This window comes from Siphateles boraxobius, unplaced genomic scaffold (genome assembly GCF_051911475.1).
Source record: "Siphateles boraxobius isolate OS27281-9 unplaced genomic scaffold, OSU_SipBor_1 90, whole genome shotgun sequence".
Taxonomy (NCBI): Eukaryota; Metazoa; Chordata; class Actinopteri; order Cypriniformes; family Leuciscidae; genus Siphateles; species Siphateles boraxobius.
In genome coordinates, this window is record NW_027509220.1 from 971,997 (window position 1) to 989,938 (window position 17,942).

Here is a 17,942-nt window from a genome sequence, read left to right on the forward strand (position 1 = left end):
TTACTGTAATACAACCGCTTGTGTTTCATTAGGTGTAATACTTCAAATGTCCTGCATGGAAAGTAGTTGATTTATTATTCCATGGATAATTTACTTCTCTCGAGACCACTGGGTGAAAGTGTTGATTAACTCGCATATTTTCAAAATCAGTTTATTCAAATGTTGCATATAAATAATAAATGATCAACTACAGAGTTCCAGCAGATTATTCAGTTAAAAGATCATGGTATTTGATTATCAGGGAATGTATGAACTGATAAGTGTTAAATGCTCTATATGTTGCTTATTTACAATAAATAATAAAATGTTAATGTAAAATTACTCTGAAATTTGAAATACTCTGAACTCCGAAACTCGTTTGCTCTAAAATCTTGACATTTTAGCTATTGACTGATCCTCATATAGGATCTGTTCAGTATTTTTGTTATTAGGCCTGTTATTTTACCATCATGAGTTATTTCGAAGGCACTAATCGTCATATTATAGAATACAATAATAATTTGAATGAAAAACCTCAGGGTTCATGCTTTCCATTTCAATAGAAAGAAAAAGTTTACATGTATTACATTTCTGTTGTGTACTCAAAGTCTTCAGTCTGAGGGATTAGATACGAAGAAGACAAGCTTAAAGGGATCGTATACCCCAAAATGAAAAAGCTCTAATTTATTTACTCTCAAGTTGTCCCAAACCTGTCTGAATTTCTTTCTTCTGCTGAACACAAAATAAGTTATTTTGAAGAATGTCGGTAACTAAACAGTTGATGGGCCCCATTGACTTTGACTCATTTTTGGGTGAACTATCCCTTTAAAGTGAGATAAACAAGGGTTTAATTAAAATCCCCTTCAGTTTATTTACCTATGGCCTTACTAAAAAGTCAGACAATATTAATATCATGGAAGAATAATGCATACTATAGTATGTAGAACGGATAGTAAGTATACTAACTAACTGACCGACAGCACCCTCTTTTGAAGAAGTACTCCACACTTTCTTAGGTGAAAGTGGTCATGTGACACAGTTTGCTCAGCTGACCTTCGCTCGGTTCACTGACTTGTCAAAGATAACAGATTAAAACCGAGGTACGTAATGTATTATAAGCTTTCATGCTACATTTCCGCGCTCTTCATCACATCTGTTTTCGCATAAAACGGCCGCATGAAAACAACTTTCTTTTTTGTACTTTCAGTTTCACTAGAGTAGTTTCGTGTGGCTGAATTGGACTGGATAAGGAAAGTATGGAAATAACATTTAGTGGAAAGCGTGCTTTGGTGACTGGAGCTGGCAAAGGTAGGCTTTAATTCTTAAATGGGCAATGAAAATTATTTCACTCACAATCGTTCGAAACGACTTATTTGTATTCTTTTGGAAAACAAAGGGAGAGATTGTGAAGATTGTCCTGGTCGCTCTTTTCCATGCATTTATAATGAATCCCGACTGAAGTTATACATTAGGGATTTTGAGAGGGACAACGATATTTAAGCTATTTAATGAAAATGTTGACATTTGACATAGCGTTCTTGAAAAAAGATTTGCAAAAAAAGAAAGAAAAAGAGATGAATATGATGTTGGTTAATGTCACCATGAAGTCAAAAAACATTTTGTGTGTGTATTTTATGGAAAATTTTAGTATCTATAACATGCACATAATTTTTAAATTCACGTCCCTCGTAATCTTTAATCAAAATAACGTCGCCTCCCATCTTCTCTGATGACGTGTCTACTGGCGTGTGGGCGGGGCAACCTGTCACTCACATGAGATCAACCAATAGCAAACCACAACCATCCAATCAATTCCCCATAGACAAAATCAAGTCCCGCCCTACATTTTTTTATATTCGAGAAGCCGTTTCACTCAGTCATATGTTACAATAGGAAAGAAAAGACTATGGCTGCATCTGAAACCATAAACTCTGAGTAGGTACTTATTTTGTATAAGTAATTACCTAACGATCGCTAAAAAAGTATGTTCTATATAGTATGAATGTGTGTATAAGTACTACATCCGCCATGTGACCTACCAGCGTTAGCTTCCATTCACACATCCTCTCCTGTGGCCTCATGATATAGTAAAGTGTCCATTGTAAGCACACTTCAGAATCTCACGGGAAGTAGTAGATCATCCGGTTACTTTTTGCTTACTCTTTTATGAGTACTGTGAATGGACATACTTCTCATGTCACATACTGTTTTTTGCCTACTATATAGTAGGGAAGTATGCGATTTCGGATGCAGCCACTCACAACTTCTATTTCATGTTGACTTCACGTGCTTTAGTATGTTAGTCAACATATCAAAATAAGTGTACGTCTTAAAGCATGACCACATATTTTTAAACAATGATTTACAATGTACTTTTAAGATAAACTTTTATTCAAAATGATTACTAAGTGCACTTTCTAGAATTGTATTTAAGTGTGTTAAGAAACATGAACGTCCAGTGACCTTTTATTTCTTGAATATATTATCTGCAAGTACAGTTTTTTTTTTAAATATGCTTTTTTGAAGTACACTACAAGTGACCATTAAATACAATTAAGTGCACTTCTTTTGTATATAGTGTATTTATAAATATCTTCTAAAGTCATACAGGTTTGGAACGACATGATATTTTTGGTTGATGATTCCTTTAAAAGTGTATAATAAGTGTATTTTCAGCTTGCTTTGAACTTTCCAAATGAGTGTGGTTAAGTACAATGATACACCAGATCGTTGATTCACCTCAATGCCTCGTAGGGATCGGACGGGCCACGGCACTGGCTCTGGCACGCTGTGGGTCAGAGGTCACGGCTGTCACACGCACTAAGGCTGACCTGGATAGCCTAGTGCAGGAGGTAATGACCCCTCGGTCACGGTCCAACTCATCCCCGAATCTATTGATTCCCAGCATGCATCACTTCCAAGCATCACATTCCTCTGCACCCCAAGAGAGCCTGCTGCTCCTTTATGCTTTATAGGTCTCATTCAGCCACACTGTGACAATGGAAAATCTCTTTGTAATGCGTGATGTGTTTGATCCCCAGTGTCCCTCCATTAAGCCGGTGTGTGTGGACCTGTCGGACTGGGACGCCACAGCCCAGGCGCTGAAAGACGTCGGTCCGGTGGATCTTCTTGTGAACAATGCAGCCTACGCTACTCTTCAGTCCTTCCTAGAAGTCACGCCAGATCAGTTTGACATGTAAGGCTTTAAAATAGCCCTCACACACTATCATTTGTGTTTTAAAATAGACGGACTGCATGATGGCTTTTGCAGGTCTTTCAGTGTCAACGTGAAAGCTGCACTTCATGTTGCTCAAGTAAGAAGAAAGCAAACCTATGCTTTATGATTTCATAATGAGTTTTAATAATGCTACATACACTTTTAATGTGCATTTTCTTGTAGATAGTGGCTCGAGGTATGAAGGCCAGAGGAACTGGAGGATCCATTGTGAACATCTCGAGTCAAGCCTCACAGTGCGCTCTGAAAGATCACGCCGTATACTGTGAGTGACCGACTCAAACTCACTGGTCTAATCTTATTTGTCGCATTCATGCAACCGGCAACATTATCCCAGGCCTATCTATTGGACCCGGGGGAGAAACGTTTCGTCCAAGGCCTTGTGCATTTTTTACAACAGGTACAACAACATGCACTATTTTTCATCAGTTGGAATCCAATCCGATTTCAGATTCTGGAAGTTTTGTTTACATGAATCTGAAACGTTGCATGTGCACACTAAATACTCTAAATATGGTTTTCAACATTGATAATAATAAGAACAATTATTAATATTTGAGCACCAATAATAATTGAGCATCAAATCTGGATATTAGAATGATTTCTGAAGGAATCATGTGACACTGAAGACTGGAGTAATGATGCTGAAAATTCAATCCAGTTCAGAATCGGAGAACAATAAAACTTTGAAGACCCATTACATTCACAAACACCTTTATTACATACTGCATGAAAGGTAATATTCAACTATGAAATGTAGTAAATAATCAGTCTCCGCTGAACAGTATGTGCGATGTGACACATAAATAAATCTAGTATAACATGTAAAGATATGCGTCACAGCACTGTTTGTGTGCACAGGTTTTTTTGAATCGTCCATTCAGTCATTTACATGCTTAATTTTTTTTCTGTCGATCAGATTATTTCAAATCTGCACCATCAAATTTCTTTCTGAGCGAGCGCAATCAAATCAGATCGATTACAACTGATTATTTGGGTGCATGTAAACTTATTATAGATGTCTCATAAATGCATATGCATAAAGCAGATGCTGATGGTAGATTTTTACGTAAGGGTCGTGTTGATGTACATTAATAATAATGCTGGTTAATATAGAGAAAAGGACTTTAATGCTTTTTCAGAGTTTATAAAAGAGTTAATTTTGTGATTTATGATCAACTGATTGTACTTAAAAAGAATTAAGTTTGAATGAACTTATTACAGTTTATTCAAGAGACATCAAGTAGCACAGCTATGTAGAAAATTAGTTTCTGGTATGATCATTATACAAAAATGTTCACCACAGAATTCAGTTTCTGACCAATCAGAATCCCTTTTTTCCCTTGCATTACTGGAGAACTCTCTTAAATACTTTTAAATTTTGAATCAAACTTGTCTTATACAGAAGAAAAATCTGATTTGAAATGTGTTTTCTGAAGGTGCCACAAAAGGAGCGCTGGACATGCTGACCAGAGTGATGGCGCTGGAGTTGGGCCCGTATCAGGTTCATCACTATTAATCCATAACTGAAAGCCAAGAGTTTTATCAGATCATGTTTGTAAAATCTATCTAACAATAAGCTCATTGTTTGTTGTTTACAGCTTTGTGAAAATAAACCATACATTGTGATGATCAGTCTTGCCAGGAGGCTTCAAGCCAATCAACATCCACCCTCTTTAAAACATAAAAATCTGTTTATAAATGTCTCAAATCGGAGATTAAATGTTTGGGTGTGTTTCTAACCGCCTTGCAATTTCTTGGAGAAGTTTGTGTAATTGCTAACAGATAATAATGAAATTTATGAGTAAGTCGTTTGTGCATTGCCATAAATTATGGATTGGATTAGGGACGTGTGTTAATATTCCCCAGCTTATTGCTTTTCCAGATCATATTAACAGCAGAGTATGGATCTTGACTGGTAGACAAATTGGTTTGCTCTTGGAACATAAAACTAATTGAAATCCACAAGACATAACGCCTGTCATCTAAACATTTCTCTCTTGAGAGCTAAATGTAATCATTAATGAACAATGTGGACATAACTTCAATCTTAACACTGTTTTAACTCTTTACATGAATAGTGAATTGTGATGAATATTATGAATAATAATATAAAAAATTAAGAAAATATATAATTATTATGTATAATATTTGATTCAAATTATTATTACATTTTTTTTTAAACAGTAAATACACAAAAGGCTTGCAGATTTAGTCTAAATTAAGCTATTATTTTTTTTATAGAATTTGTATTGAATTGAAATCACTTAAAAAAATATAAAAACAGTAAATACATCAAAGTAGTGTAGCATGGTTTTATTGTATTTTTTATATTATTTATTTGATTAATGAATTGTATTATTATTATTATTGTTGTTGTTATTAAGACCAAATGCTGTTTTGTAGTTATTGGTAAACATATTTACCATAAATGAATGTATTATTTTTTAAATAATAATAATATACCAAATTTATAATAATATTTATCATTATTATTATGGTTAGTTTGATTGTTAAATTTGATTTAAAAATGATTAATCCAAAAATCAAATCTTTACCAGTTTTGCTATATTTATATTAAAATGAAAGTGTTTGTTGTCTACCTTGATTGATAGATAACTATATGCATCTTTCATGTGCATTTAGCACGTTTTATGTAATGTGACCTCGACAGATAAGAGTGAACTCCGTGAACCCGACTGTGGTGATGACAGAAATGGGAAAGATTGGATGGAGTGACCCAGAAAAGGCCAAGAGTATGACATCACGTATCCCACTGGGTAAATTTGCAGGTAAGCCTGTGTTTGTAGGTCTCTATAACAGGAGGTCAAACCTTGTGTTTCAATAATCAGGATTAATATGCCAATAAATGTCCTCTGAGGGCAGTTAAGTTGATTGCAACAATGAGAATACATTTCTACACAGTAACTCTAATAATGACCTAAACACCGGCAGTGCTGTCCGTTCACAATACTGCGCTCATGACGTTCTTCTGTTGGGTTATTTAATACTTCTCTCTCTACATTTTGGGATTTAGCAAAGATTGTGTAAGCACATTTTCGTGACATCAGTGGCAGACTGTAAAACTTTGAGGCTTGTGAAACACCAGAATGTCAATGTCTGTCCACAGCCATAGTCTCCTGATTTTTCTAGTGTGTGTCTGTAATACAGTAAAGCTCCACTGTCTTTCTTATTGTGTTGTTTAGAAGTGGAGGATGTGGTCCACTCCATCCTCTTCCTCCTCAGCGATAAGAGCGCCATGACCAATGGAGTGATCCTGCCCGTGGACGGGGGGTTTATGGCTTGCTAAACGCTAACATCATCAAGCAAAGGTGAATGAGCCTGAAGAGATGCGTTTCAGATCCAACTCGTAACAATTCATATTCGTAACGGGTCATAATTAACTCTTCCTCATTGCTTTGGGTCTGTTCTTCACAAAAAGCTAGCATTAGTTTGCTCTTATAGTGCCATTTTTCTCCTTTTTGTGAGTTTACTCTGTATGGAAATGAGCAGCATGAACATTCCACTAAATATCTGTTTGGTGTTACACTGAATAAAGAAAATCTGGTTTGGAATTTTGAGTGTGAGGAAGTGATAACAGAAATTCTGTTTTCCTTTTGATGTAACACACTGTACTAGACAAGCTTGCATAATTAGCAAGATATTCAACTAAACCGAAGCGTTTGACAGCTGCTGCTCTATTGACTTCATATGGTCCTCATGAGAGTGTGAAGGTCTCTCCTTCTAGCTAGTTCTAGTTGCCATAATGATACAGTGTGTTTTATGTGCTGTAGTATCATGTACCACCAGAAGAGATCAGCATACACACTCATGTAGTGATTAAATCCAGATATACTGACTACATTTTGGACTTCAAGTCATTCAAGCCAAGTCATGTCAATGTTATTTGTACAGTGCTTTTCACAATGCACATTGTCATGTTTATAATATCTTCATGCCTTAGTCGCATTTACAGATAAGAGCTGTGTTATAATATAGTTTATATTTTGCGATGATGCAAGCAATCAAGCAACTGAGATAGTGTATATATATCACTTTACATGAGTGCACTGTATATGAATATAATTGTATATCCAACTTTATATACAGAACTGTACAATAATTCAGTTTACATTTCGCAATAATATAAACAATCATGCAGCCAATATTTGCTACATTGCTATTTATTTATATTAAAAAGGCCTCAAGCAACAAGGAAATCTGCTTACTTGAAAAATAGTATTGCAAATAAGCATATTTAAGTAATAGTTCACAAACAGCCTCGGAAGACTTGATACTTTTTGGGTAATTTATTAAAATGAATTAAAGAACAGGGTCAAAAGTGTAAGGGTAAAACATGAATAGATTTATTAATGAATGCATTCCTCATCTAAAACATTTTTGTAAATATACTATCTTACATCATGGAAATGTCTTTTGGCAGCTGTGAAGATCATCATCTTTTTTTTTGTCCATTTTGAGAGTTATTTACAAAGTTAGGTGGGAGAAAGGAAGTGCCGCAGCACCGATGTAGACGACTCACACCCGACAGCCAATCACGTCACGGACGAATGCCCACACTCACGCCACATGCAGACACGCATTAACAAGCTTTCAGAAGTGGGAACGATCAAGAACAAATGCCCATGCGTGTCCTTCGATACAGACTCATTCAGGCTTCTGGTTGTGGCATGCAAGTCACTCGTACACACCTGCGAATGGGCATTTGTTCAGATAGAGCTCTGAGATTTTGGATTGTGAAGCTGTACAATAAAACCCTTCAGCACAGATCAGAATCAAAGTCCGTACATAGAAAACTAGAAAAGAAAGAAAATCCAAAAGCAGTGTATTCAGTAAAGTAAAGACACAATGTTCACAGTTTCCTTCTCCAGTGTTTGGAATGGCCAGGTTGTTAAAGAGTAGAGAAGAAGAAAAGATGTAGTGTTCATAACTGCACACGGCTTTAAAATCAACATGAAATCAAACAGACCCTATTCAGTTTCTTAATGCACATATAGCACACAATTCACAGATGCACGGTATTCCAAAGATGGAAATCTTTCATCGAAATGTAACCTACAAAACTACACAATCCAAACAATTCCCAACCTTTCCTCCCTTTAACTCATTACAGATTTTCGTTTCATGTTGACTTTAACGCCGGCAGGAATGCTAATACTGCGAATGGTTAGCTTTGTACAAGACCATCTAAAATGAACAGAACTTTCCCATTTCTTTCAAACGCTTCCTTTACGACACCAAGAAACACTTCCTTACAGTATGTCAACAATTACACTGTACCACTAAAACTTCTCATATAAACAATATGAAATGGAATATTACATCTCTGGGCACGCGAGGCCGCGAAAAACAACCTACCACAAGGTTTCCCTCCGACTGGACGCTTCTAGCCAATGGTTCATGTACATGTGATGTGCATTAGAACTTCACGGACGGCTGTCACCGAACCTGTGAGAGAAGTACAATATATTTCCAGGACGCTGATTAAAAATATTGTAGTTGTGTGTGGGTTTGGGTGCCAGGGATTGTCACGGCTTCCGCTCAGAAGAGAGTGCAGCGCTTGCCGCGTTTCTTGACGGGTGGAGGGCAGAGGACGGCGCGGATGGCCTCGTCAAACACAGTCTTTAGCCCTCGCTGGGTCAGGGCCGAGCACTCCAGGTACTTCACAGCGCCTGCGGAGGAAACACACCAAACGATCGGCCTTCAGTTTGCTAAAATTAGTGTTTTCTGGACACTTGCTCTTCTCAGAAGAGTGCGGAGACTTCTAGGGCTGCACAATTCATCGAAATAAATACTTAGAATTTATTATGAAATGACACTTAAATGCTTATCAACTGAAGAGAAGATTTAAGGGCTCACTGTGGTTTTCAAAAAAAAAAAAAGTTTCATTGTTTAACATCTGAAAAATAAGTGAATAAAGCAATGAATATTAGTGTTGTAATAGTATCAAATATTAAAGGTTTTTTTATTTTACTGTGCAGTATTACAATAATAATATTTCTGATTTAGATCTTTATTTCTTGTCATCATTTGATAGCCATGTTGATATATAATCTTAAAACTTTGGTCATATTTGTGAAGCTCTACAAACAAGCACAGCAAACCTGGAATTTCTTTTTAAATTGCATTTTAAAATGCAAGCGCTGTTTTTTTTCTGGAAAAATTGCAATTACATTTTTTCCCCCCAAAATCGTGCAGCCCTAAACTCTACCTTTCAAAACTTTGAGGTTTTTACGATTTCTTTTAATGTTAGTGACTCTTCTGCTCACCAAGGCTGCATTCATTTGATCAAAAATACAATAAAAACAGTAATATTGTGAAATATCATTACAATCTAAAGTAAATATTTTCTATTTGAATATATAGTAAAATGTAATTTATTCCAGTGATCAAAGCTGGATCATTTCTCCAGTCTTCAGTGTCACATGATCCTTCAGAAATCATTCAAATATGCTGACTTGATGCTCAAGAAATATTTCTGATTATCATCAATGTTGAGAACAGTTGTGCTGTATAATATGTTTAGTGGAAATCATGATACATATGTTTCAGGATTTGAAATGAAAAACTTTTGTAACATTATAAATGTCTTTACTGTTGCTTTTGATTAATTGAATGCATCCTTGCTGAATAAAAGCATTCATTTCTTTCGTAATACGACACTAGGATAAACTCCTGGTCTTGGACACACTGGACACACTGGTCTCGCATAAATCAGGCATTTACTGTTTCTGGCAGACTGTGAGAAAACATTCTTGCCGCATGCAGACCAACACGACAAAGAGCCCTTCTAAAAGGAAAGGCCATTTTGTTTTCTGAACATCTTTCTCCGGCTGCCGCTCCTCCCCCATGTTCCCGGCTCACGCTGGACCGCCACCCGTAAGACAATTGGCATCTTTGTGCCGCCCACTCCACTCAGTATCTCCAACATATGACAGCATAACCAGCGTCCCACTCACTTACAGACCCCAGCTCAATAACTCATTATAGAAACATGCCTGCGGTAATGGAAGTACAGTTTTCCTGCTGTCACACATAAATCAAGTGAGTGTCTCGTTCTCCCTACGCACCGATCTCTCGGGCCATGGCCAGGCCCTGTGGGTAGGTGATGGGCGACAGCTTTTTGTCCCGAAGCCTCTCTATGGTGTCCTTGTCATCTCGCAGGTCCAGTTTGGTGCCCACCAGGATGATGGGAGTGTTGGGGCAGTGATGCCGCACCTCAGGGTACCACTGGAGCACAGGAAGTCAGTCTTATATTACATCATAGTATCAGCTTTATCTAAACGTTCACTGTGGTTCTTTCAACAACAACCACAAAATAAGTTGCACCAACCTTTGCACGGACGTTCTCAAAGGATGCTGGGCTCACCAAAGAAAAGCATATCAAAAAGACGTCCTGTAGAAAAAACAGAGAAATAATTCGACAAGCTGTTTTTGTTGACATACAGTAAGCAACTCTAATTGAATTATTTAACCTCTTCCTGTTGTTCTGCAGGGATAAGAGGACATTCATGAGACTATTATAAGAATTTGATGGCACAAAAGAGGTGATGTAAGAACATTCAACTTAAAAATGTACCATCCAATGTTCAAAATGTAAGTTTCATGAAACATGGTCTCCCTTTCTAAGATATTTTGTAAAATTACACCTGAAATACTGTAATCAGTGATCAAAGATGAATCTATATTTACAGTAATGTATACACTGGTGTTATTTTACATTTAGGCATGTCTGTACCAGACTACACTACAGGTAGACCTTACTTTATTTGTTACTGTTACATTGTATATCTATGAATTAAAAAAATACTGTAGTAAAATTACTGACTGTTAATTTGCTTTTAATAATGTTTTAACTTTATTAATTAGGCTAGTAGGTTTTGCTGTGGTATCGAAGTACTTCAAGTTGGATTTAAGTAATAAATGGTTACATTTGCCACATGCAACTTTGACAAATGTAAGTTTAAATAAAATGTTTTTTTTTACCCTGACCACCAGCTGTCTGAAGTTGCACTCAGCTTTATGATAAGAACTTTTGAATCGTAAGGGCTAAAAACAAAATGTTCCCTCAATGACGTCATTTTCCGTCATAAAAAGTTTTCAGGGCACCATACCCTGAACAGGGCCGGATTAAGCCAGCCCCACTAGGGGGTGCAGGTAGAATATCAGGGGGGGCAAGTCATTTAACAGAACATTTAAATTTGACAAATATAGTGATTTGATTTATATTGTGATATATATCGATATGGCCAGAAATGAAAAAATATATTGTGAAATGAAAAAATCCTATATCGCCCAGCTCAAAGCTATCAGCTATCAGCATTTGATTTGTCTTATAGGTTTTATGTTGGATGCCCTTCCTGACACTACCCTCTGCATTTACCCGGGCTTAGGACCGGCACAAATAGGACACTGGCTTGTGCCCTGTTGAGGCTTCATTTCTATATATTTTTTTTCTTTTTTTTTTTCTGTCTGTCTGTCTTGTCTGTCCTTTCGTTTTTTATTTCAATCTTTTTTATTTCTTTTTTTTTTTTTTTTTTTTTTTTTTTCATTTCTTTAGCTCTGTACACAGCATGGCTTATATAAGTCATTATAGCATCAGTCGTCTGCTTTTCTGTGCAAAAGTCCTAACAAATGCGTCCATATCTAGACCTGTTGTTATGGCCTTCTCGTGAGCCAGAATAACTAAATTTCGGAAGGGGGTAAGAACACGAGACAAAGTGGAGAAAGAGCTCTCGCATGATGCAGATGATATTCCAATCACAAGTGAGGTCACATACATGCGATGGATCTGAGGAAAGGCATTCTTATACCCGTGTAGATATGTGCAAATGGTGGAGAGGTCTACAAACTCTACGTTTTCATCATCATTAGTCTTTTTGAATTCTTTTTCCAACATAATTTTTGCGACAAGAATCTCATTGAAAAGTTTGTCACTGTCACAGTGTGTCTGCGTGCTCCGCTCTGCAGTGACTGACTGAGACGTGAAGCTCAGCAGGTTCACCACAAGCCGGAGAAGCGGCCACGCCCTCCCTATGCATCTAACCAATCAGTAGCTACTTTGAATGAGGGATAGAGAGCAGAGAGCGCTCACTCTGACAATTTTCTTGAAATATTTTTTAAATTTGGGATCTTTGCATGCCATCACGTTTGGGGGGGCAGTCACGGCAATTGGGGGGGCATTGCCCCTTCTTGACCATGCCTATATCCGGCCCCGACCCTGAAGGTATTCAAAAAGTTTCAAGACAGTGCCACCTTGTAATAAAATTAGTATTTATGTATTATAATATTATTATAATTACATTTTTAAAAATGCTAATAGCGTTTGACGAGTTTTGGCTATTCTTGTGAGATTAATATTGGTATTTCTTGGATAATGCAGAGAACACCGATACCAATTATGTCATAATCCGCGGAACTTCCTGTCCGCCATTTTGAATTTCTTAGAAAACATACTTATTCTAACTCCTACTAGACCTTGGGTCCGATTTTCACCAAATTCGACTCAGATCATCTTCGGACCATGGCGGCAAAAAGTTATGGATTTCATGTTGATAGACAAACCGATTTTCATTTTTCTGCATCAGCGAATTTGATGACATGATGCCAAACTGCCTTTTAGGCTATATCTCCACAAAGCTTTGACATATTGACACCAAACTTTATGAATGTCATTCTCACCCAACAATGACCACACCAGACCAATTTGGTGTTAGCACCACCTACTGGTCAAAAGTTATAAACAATTATGTCACATTACAAGTGATTGTATTTTTGTGTTTTCAACCATTTTGCTTAAAATCGTCTCCAACTGTCTTTATTTACTCATTTTTGCAGTTGGTCTGAACTCTAATAAATAAAGTATTAAAAAAGAATTTGCTGTCACACACCGTCTGCGGGTACGAGAGGGGACGGAGGCGGTCATAGTCTTCCTGTCCCGCTGTATCCCATAAGCCAAGGTTCACTGGTTTGCCATCGACCATCACATTGGCAGAGTAGTTGTCAAACCTAACAAATGCACATGGACTTAATGCACAATAAAACATTGCAAAACATTCAGAATGAGACAAATGCCATCGGAATTAGTTGTTGCCACCGCAGCCATCAACCATTTCTGAATATACATTCATCTTAATGAACAACAAAGTAATTACTCAGAAATACATTCCAAAATGTCACTGAGTGGATCGGCTCACATTTCTGGAATATCTCCCTGTGAAGCATCAGGATACAGTTCACTACATCTTTACAATGGTCAACTAATTGTCTCATTGAAATGCAAATCAATGCTGTCACACGCTCTTCATGTCCACAGATCACCAGTGAGGACTAATCAATCATCCCATATGAGCCAGTGGTCAGCCACAAAAAAGTTATTATTGTAGAAAAAATATAAACAACTTATACAAAACATCTTCAACACTAAGGAAATAATTGGTTAGCTAAAAAAAAAATACTTTTAGGTGCAACATTTGCACCATTGGAAGTTATTTTGCCTTTATGAAGGTTTATAAATAAACCTATTGTCAATTTATGTTAAATACTTTTAGGAATAATTGAAACACAATTCTCATTTTAACCCTAATGTATCATATTATCAACATGATCAAAACTTTGCTGAAAAAACTGCTGCACACAATCTACTACACGCCTTCTGTCGTCTTATTGATAGTTTTGACTTTTTAGCAAATAAAAGGCCTTTTAGAATAATTGTAAATTAGAAAATAAGTCCTTTTTCCCCTTTCTGTGAAATTTTTACTGATTTTTTATGAAGTAAACATAAGAATAACTTTCATATTGTTAATAATATTTCGGGATCAGCATTTAATGGACTGAAGTAACTTCGGTTTTTCTAAGACATTATTGGCAGATAGAGTGACGACTGCTATTTATATGCATTTTACGTGAGTATCTGCTAATTCTGCTTCATATTCTCACTATATTATACTATATAAACTATAAAAGCCTGATGTATCAAACATATACAGTATATGTCATCTAAATGATTTTAACACCAAATTCTAGCATATGCACACTATATAGGCTACTCACACTGTCGGGATGTACTCGCCAGGGAAGGCATTTGTGGTGTAGCTGATGAGCAGACAGGTCTTACCCACCGCCCTAGGGAAAAGCACAAAGAGACCGCTAAACTAGGGATTTCTGTGGTGCATTAAAAGAAAACTCATAGATGGAGAGGAAGTAATGGTGAAAAGGTCATAACATTATATCATAAATAAGGTTGCATCATGCAAAAGTAGTTACTGCTGCTTGTGTGCTCTTTATGTGGGTGTTAGTATGTCAGATAGTGACAGACCCTGTCCCAGATTCACACTCGCCTGAGGGAAACCACACACACACACTCCATGAAACACACCGACAGAGAAAGAATCGTTCTTCTGAGTCGGATGAAGGACTCGTTCACGAAGCGATGATCTCGATTCTCGAATGAATCACTGAATAGTGAACCTTATCTTTTCAGACACGTCCGATTCAAATAGATTTTTTTCCCCCAAAAATAATACATTTTTATGCAGCTCAAAAAAAGTTTTTTTAATATGATGTTGATTTTAAATATAATAAATTATGAATTCTCATTATATACGGAAACTTTTTCTACAAATGTAAATGGGAATTGAAAAAAAAACGCCATACTCATTTAGAATTGGAATTAGCATAAATTATGAATAACAAAGCAAAAAAGACTGTAAATGACTGTAAAGCCTTAAATCTATCATCTGAGATAGAGCGAGCAACGTGTGTGCCTGTAAAATAATAGCGAATCATATTCTTGAACCAATTCTTCAAAAGAACCGATTCGTTGAACGAGTCGGACTTCCCATAGCAGGGAAACTCGCTCACATGGACGCGCGCCACACACTTCTCGTGCACACTCGTGAGGGAGTGGTAACCATAGCTGTTCTTGGTTCAGGCTTTTACCATTCAACATGGGTCAGTAGTACAACATCCTGCTAAATACACTCACTCTCTGACCACAGTGAACAAAACCGACATATTAACGTTACCGTTCAAAGCCTGTTCATTTTATGTCCAATAAACAACGCATACTGAAAGTGCATCAGTGATTCAAAATAATACACGAAGACATAAGACAATAATTTTTTTACGATGCGCCCATTTGAATAGTTATACAGATTAATATTTTAGTTTTTTACATGCATTCTGCATACAACATGAACATGCTTAAGATCAAATAGACGGTATTTCGTTAAGCAAACGGTAAAATGCACAGGCCAGAACTAGGCATCAATGCATTTCAATAACCCACACGGGTTTTCCAAGGATGCTCCTCTCTATCAGCTCCCAAAAACACTACTTACCCGTCGCCGACCACCACGCATTTAATAGCTTGCATTTGTGGAGAGGCAGGTTTCTTCACTTCACAGGCGTAAATGTGTTTTATTATGACACAGCTCCCACTTAACCCGAGAAATGATAGATATCTGCAAAAATACGGTCACTGCCCTCTTTGCAGCAGCGGTTTTGACAGCGAACCTCACCGAGACTCTCCGGGAAAAGCCGAAGAGATTTAAAGGGACAGGAGCCCACACAGAGTTGAGTCATTGCCTCCCTGCTGGATGGGATAGATACTAAATTATACGCAGTATGCACTATTTACTGCCTACTACTTTTATCCAAAACGACTTATATCACATACATTTTATCAGTGCATGCATTGCCTGTGAATCAAATTAATTGCCGCTGCTAACGCTATGCTCTACTTTTTATAGCAGCTGTAAAAGTTGATGTTATACCACGGTAAATATTTTAAACAGTGGTGTGATAGATGTTTGTCACATGACCTTATCACACTTATCCATGAAAAGCGTTCAGTTATTATTACACCTGAAATCATGCCATTATGCATTTTTTTCATTTTCAGTTTGTGTTATGTTTAACACATTCAAATGGAAATTATTGCACAATAAAATGGAAATATTTCTTTGTAGTACAGTACCAGTATTGTTTTATAAGAACCCAACACTGCAGAAATATTAAGAATGAATATTATTCCACTATATATGTGTTCAAACAGCTTAATCAAAAGCACACATTTTATTTAATAACCAACAGACATTACAAAAGCGAAAGAACTTCAAAAGTAGAAAACATTTTAAAATATACAATTTGTAAGTGCCACAGCATAAGTATGGAGCACCAGGAGTGCCACTTAAAAATAAAATGAAGATTCAATATATCAATTTAATAATCCAAACATAAAAATTGATATAAATAAATCACTTATAAATGGACAAATTAATAGACATTTTTAAAGTTGTTTATTTAATTCGTGTTTTTAAATGTATTGCAATAAAACCATAAAACAATAAATAAATAAAAACATTTTAAATGTATAAATAAATAGACACATTTAAAATTGTTTATTTAATTAATGTTTTTAAACGTAGATTAATAAAGCAATAAAAAGTACTTTAATAAATCATTTTAAAGGCACATGTTAAATCGCTTTTTTTAAAGCATTTCGCAAACCATTTCTCTATCTATTTGCCAAATGCTTTTCTTTGTCGGTTTGCCAAATGCTTTTCTTTATCCATTTGTCAATCGAGTTAAACAATGGCATTGGACAGTACACACGTGGGAGCAACCAATCACCTTTCGCCTGTCTCCCACTTGTAAATGTAACACGCACTGTCATTGGACAGTTAGAGAGACCATACGTCATTAGCGGGAGTTTGAAGACGGGTTCGAGGCGAGCGACGCAAAAATAGCAGGTGAATCTGAATGTGTTTTCAGAGGGATTGCGGATGATTTGTTGTCTTTAGCTGATTTCTGCGGAAGAAATTCTCCTTTCGATTATCATTTTATATATCGAAGAGTTTCACAGTTGAGGGAAGACGTTGCAAATGCAGCGGATAATTGTGGTTGTACAATAAATGGAAGGATTTGGGTTATGTTTGATGAGGCAGCCGTCACGCTATTGTACTTCCAAGCATTCTTGAACAACACCAGTCGTTGGATGTACCAGCAGAAGAGACGGCAAGATGTATCGTGTGTCGCTAAGGACAGTCTGACGAAAACTTGCACATGATGGTTTGAGGTATGTAGAAGAAAATGTTGTATAATTTTTTCCTGAAAGAATGGCCTCCCATTGTCCCGTGCCAAGCCACCAGCGTTTGATCAAATTTTTTCAAGATTTTGATATCTACTTGGCGGCTTTTTCTTACCATTCAAAATGGTCTGGGTGGCTATTAAAACAATTTTTTGTGGTATGACAAACTCAGAACATTTTGACTTTACAGGGACTTTAAAGCACTCACATACAATCGAATTTTCCACCTTCACGTAACCAACTCAACTGTAGTAACTTAACGTTAAATATCCAGCCTAATGTTTAGTTAAGACATGCTGAAACGCATAAGGATCATAAGATTGTCATAAGATTGACCGCTGTAGTTAAAACTAGCGAGCAGGCCGTTCAAGGCACGGGACGATGGGAGGCCATTCTTTCAGGAAAAAATTATACAACATTTTCTTTTACATACCTCAAACCATCATGTGCAAGTTTTCGTCAGACTGTCCTTAGCGACACACGATACATCTTGCCGTCTCTTCTGCTGGTACATCCAACGACTGGTGTTGTTCAAGAATGCTTGGAAGTACAATAGCGTGACGGCTGCCTCATCAAACATAACCCAAATCCTTCCATTTATTGTACAACCACAAT

General features: G+C 36.7%; 2 protein-coding genes across 4 annotated transcripts; one reads left to right on the forward strand and one right to left on the reverse strand.

The window, feature by feature from the left end:
- Positions 1-977: 977 nt before the first annotated feature.
- Positions 978-7,429, forward strand: dcxr (dicarbonyl/L-xylulose reductase). 2 transcript variants are annotated; one of them, XM_077224694.1, is made up of 9 exons: positions 978-1,079; positions 1,187-1,287; positions 2,734-2,831; positions 3,021-3,175; positions 3,251-3,293; positions 3,380-3,479; positions 4,654-4,718; positions 5,889-6,006; positions 6,421-7,429. In XM_077224694.1, exons 2-9 carry the CDS (start codon positions 1,236-1,238, stop codon positions 6,522-6,524), a joined length of 735 nt encoding a protein of 244 aa, XP_077080809.1. In that variant the 5' UTR covers positions 978-1,079; positions 1,187-1,235; the 3' UTR covers positions 6,525-7,429. The 2 variants fall into 2 exon arrangements, with proteins under 2 accessions (XP_077080809.1, XP_077080808.1); XM_077224693.1 differs by lacking the exon at positions 978-1,079 and having other exon boundaries at positions 1,106-1,287.
- A 130-nt stretch (positions 7,430-7,559) lies between these two features.
- Positions 7,560-15,771, reverse strand: rac3b (Rac family small GTPase 3b). Of its 2 annotated transcripts, none has more exons than XM_077224695.1 (6): positions 15,577-15,771; positions 14,288-14,359; positions 13,126-13,243; positions 10,569-10,631; positions 10,306-10,465; positions 7,560-8,907 (listed from the first exon to the last, which is right to left on the reverse strand). In XM_077224695.1, the coding sequence occupies exons 1-6, from the start codon at positions 15,609-15,611 to the stop codon at positions 8,777-8,779; spliced, it is 579 nt and encodes a 192-aa protein (XP_077080810.1). In that variant the 5' UTR covers positions 15,612-15,771; the 3' UTR covers positions 7,560-8,776. The 2 variants fall into 2 exon arrangements, with proteins under 2 accessions (XP_077080810.1, XP_077080811.1); XM_077224696.1 differs by having other exon boundaries at positions 7,568-8,907; positions 10,302-10,465; positions 15,577-15,741.
- Positions 15,772-17,942: the final 2,171 nt, after the last annotated feature.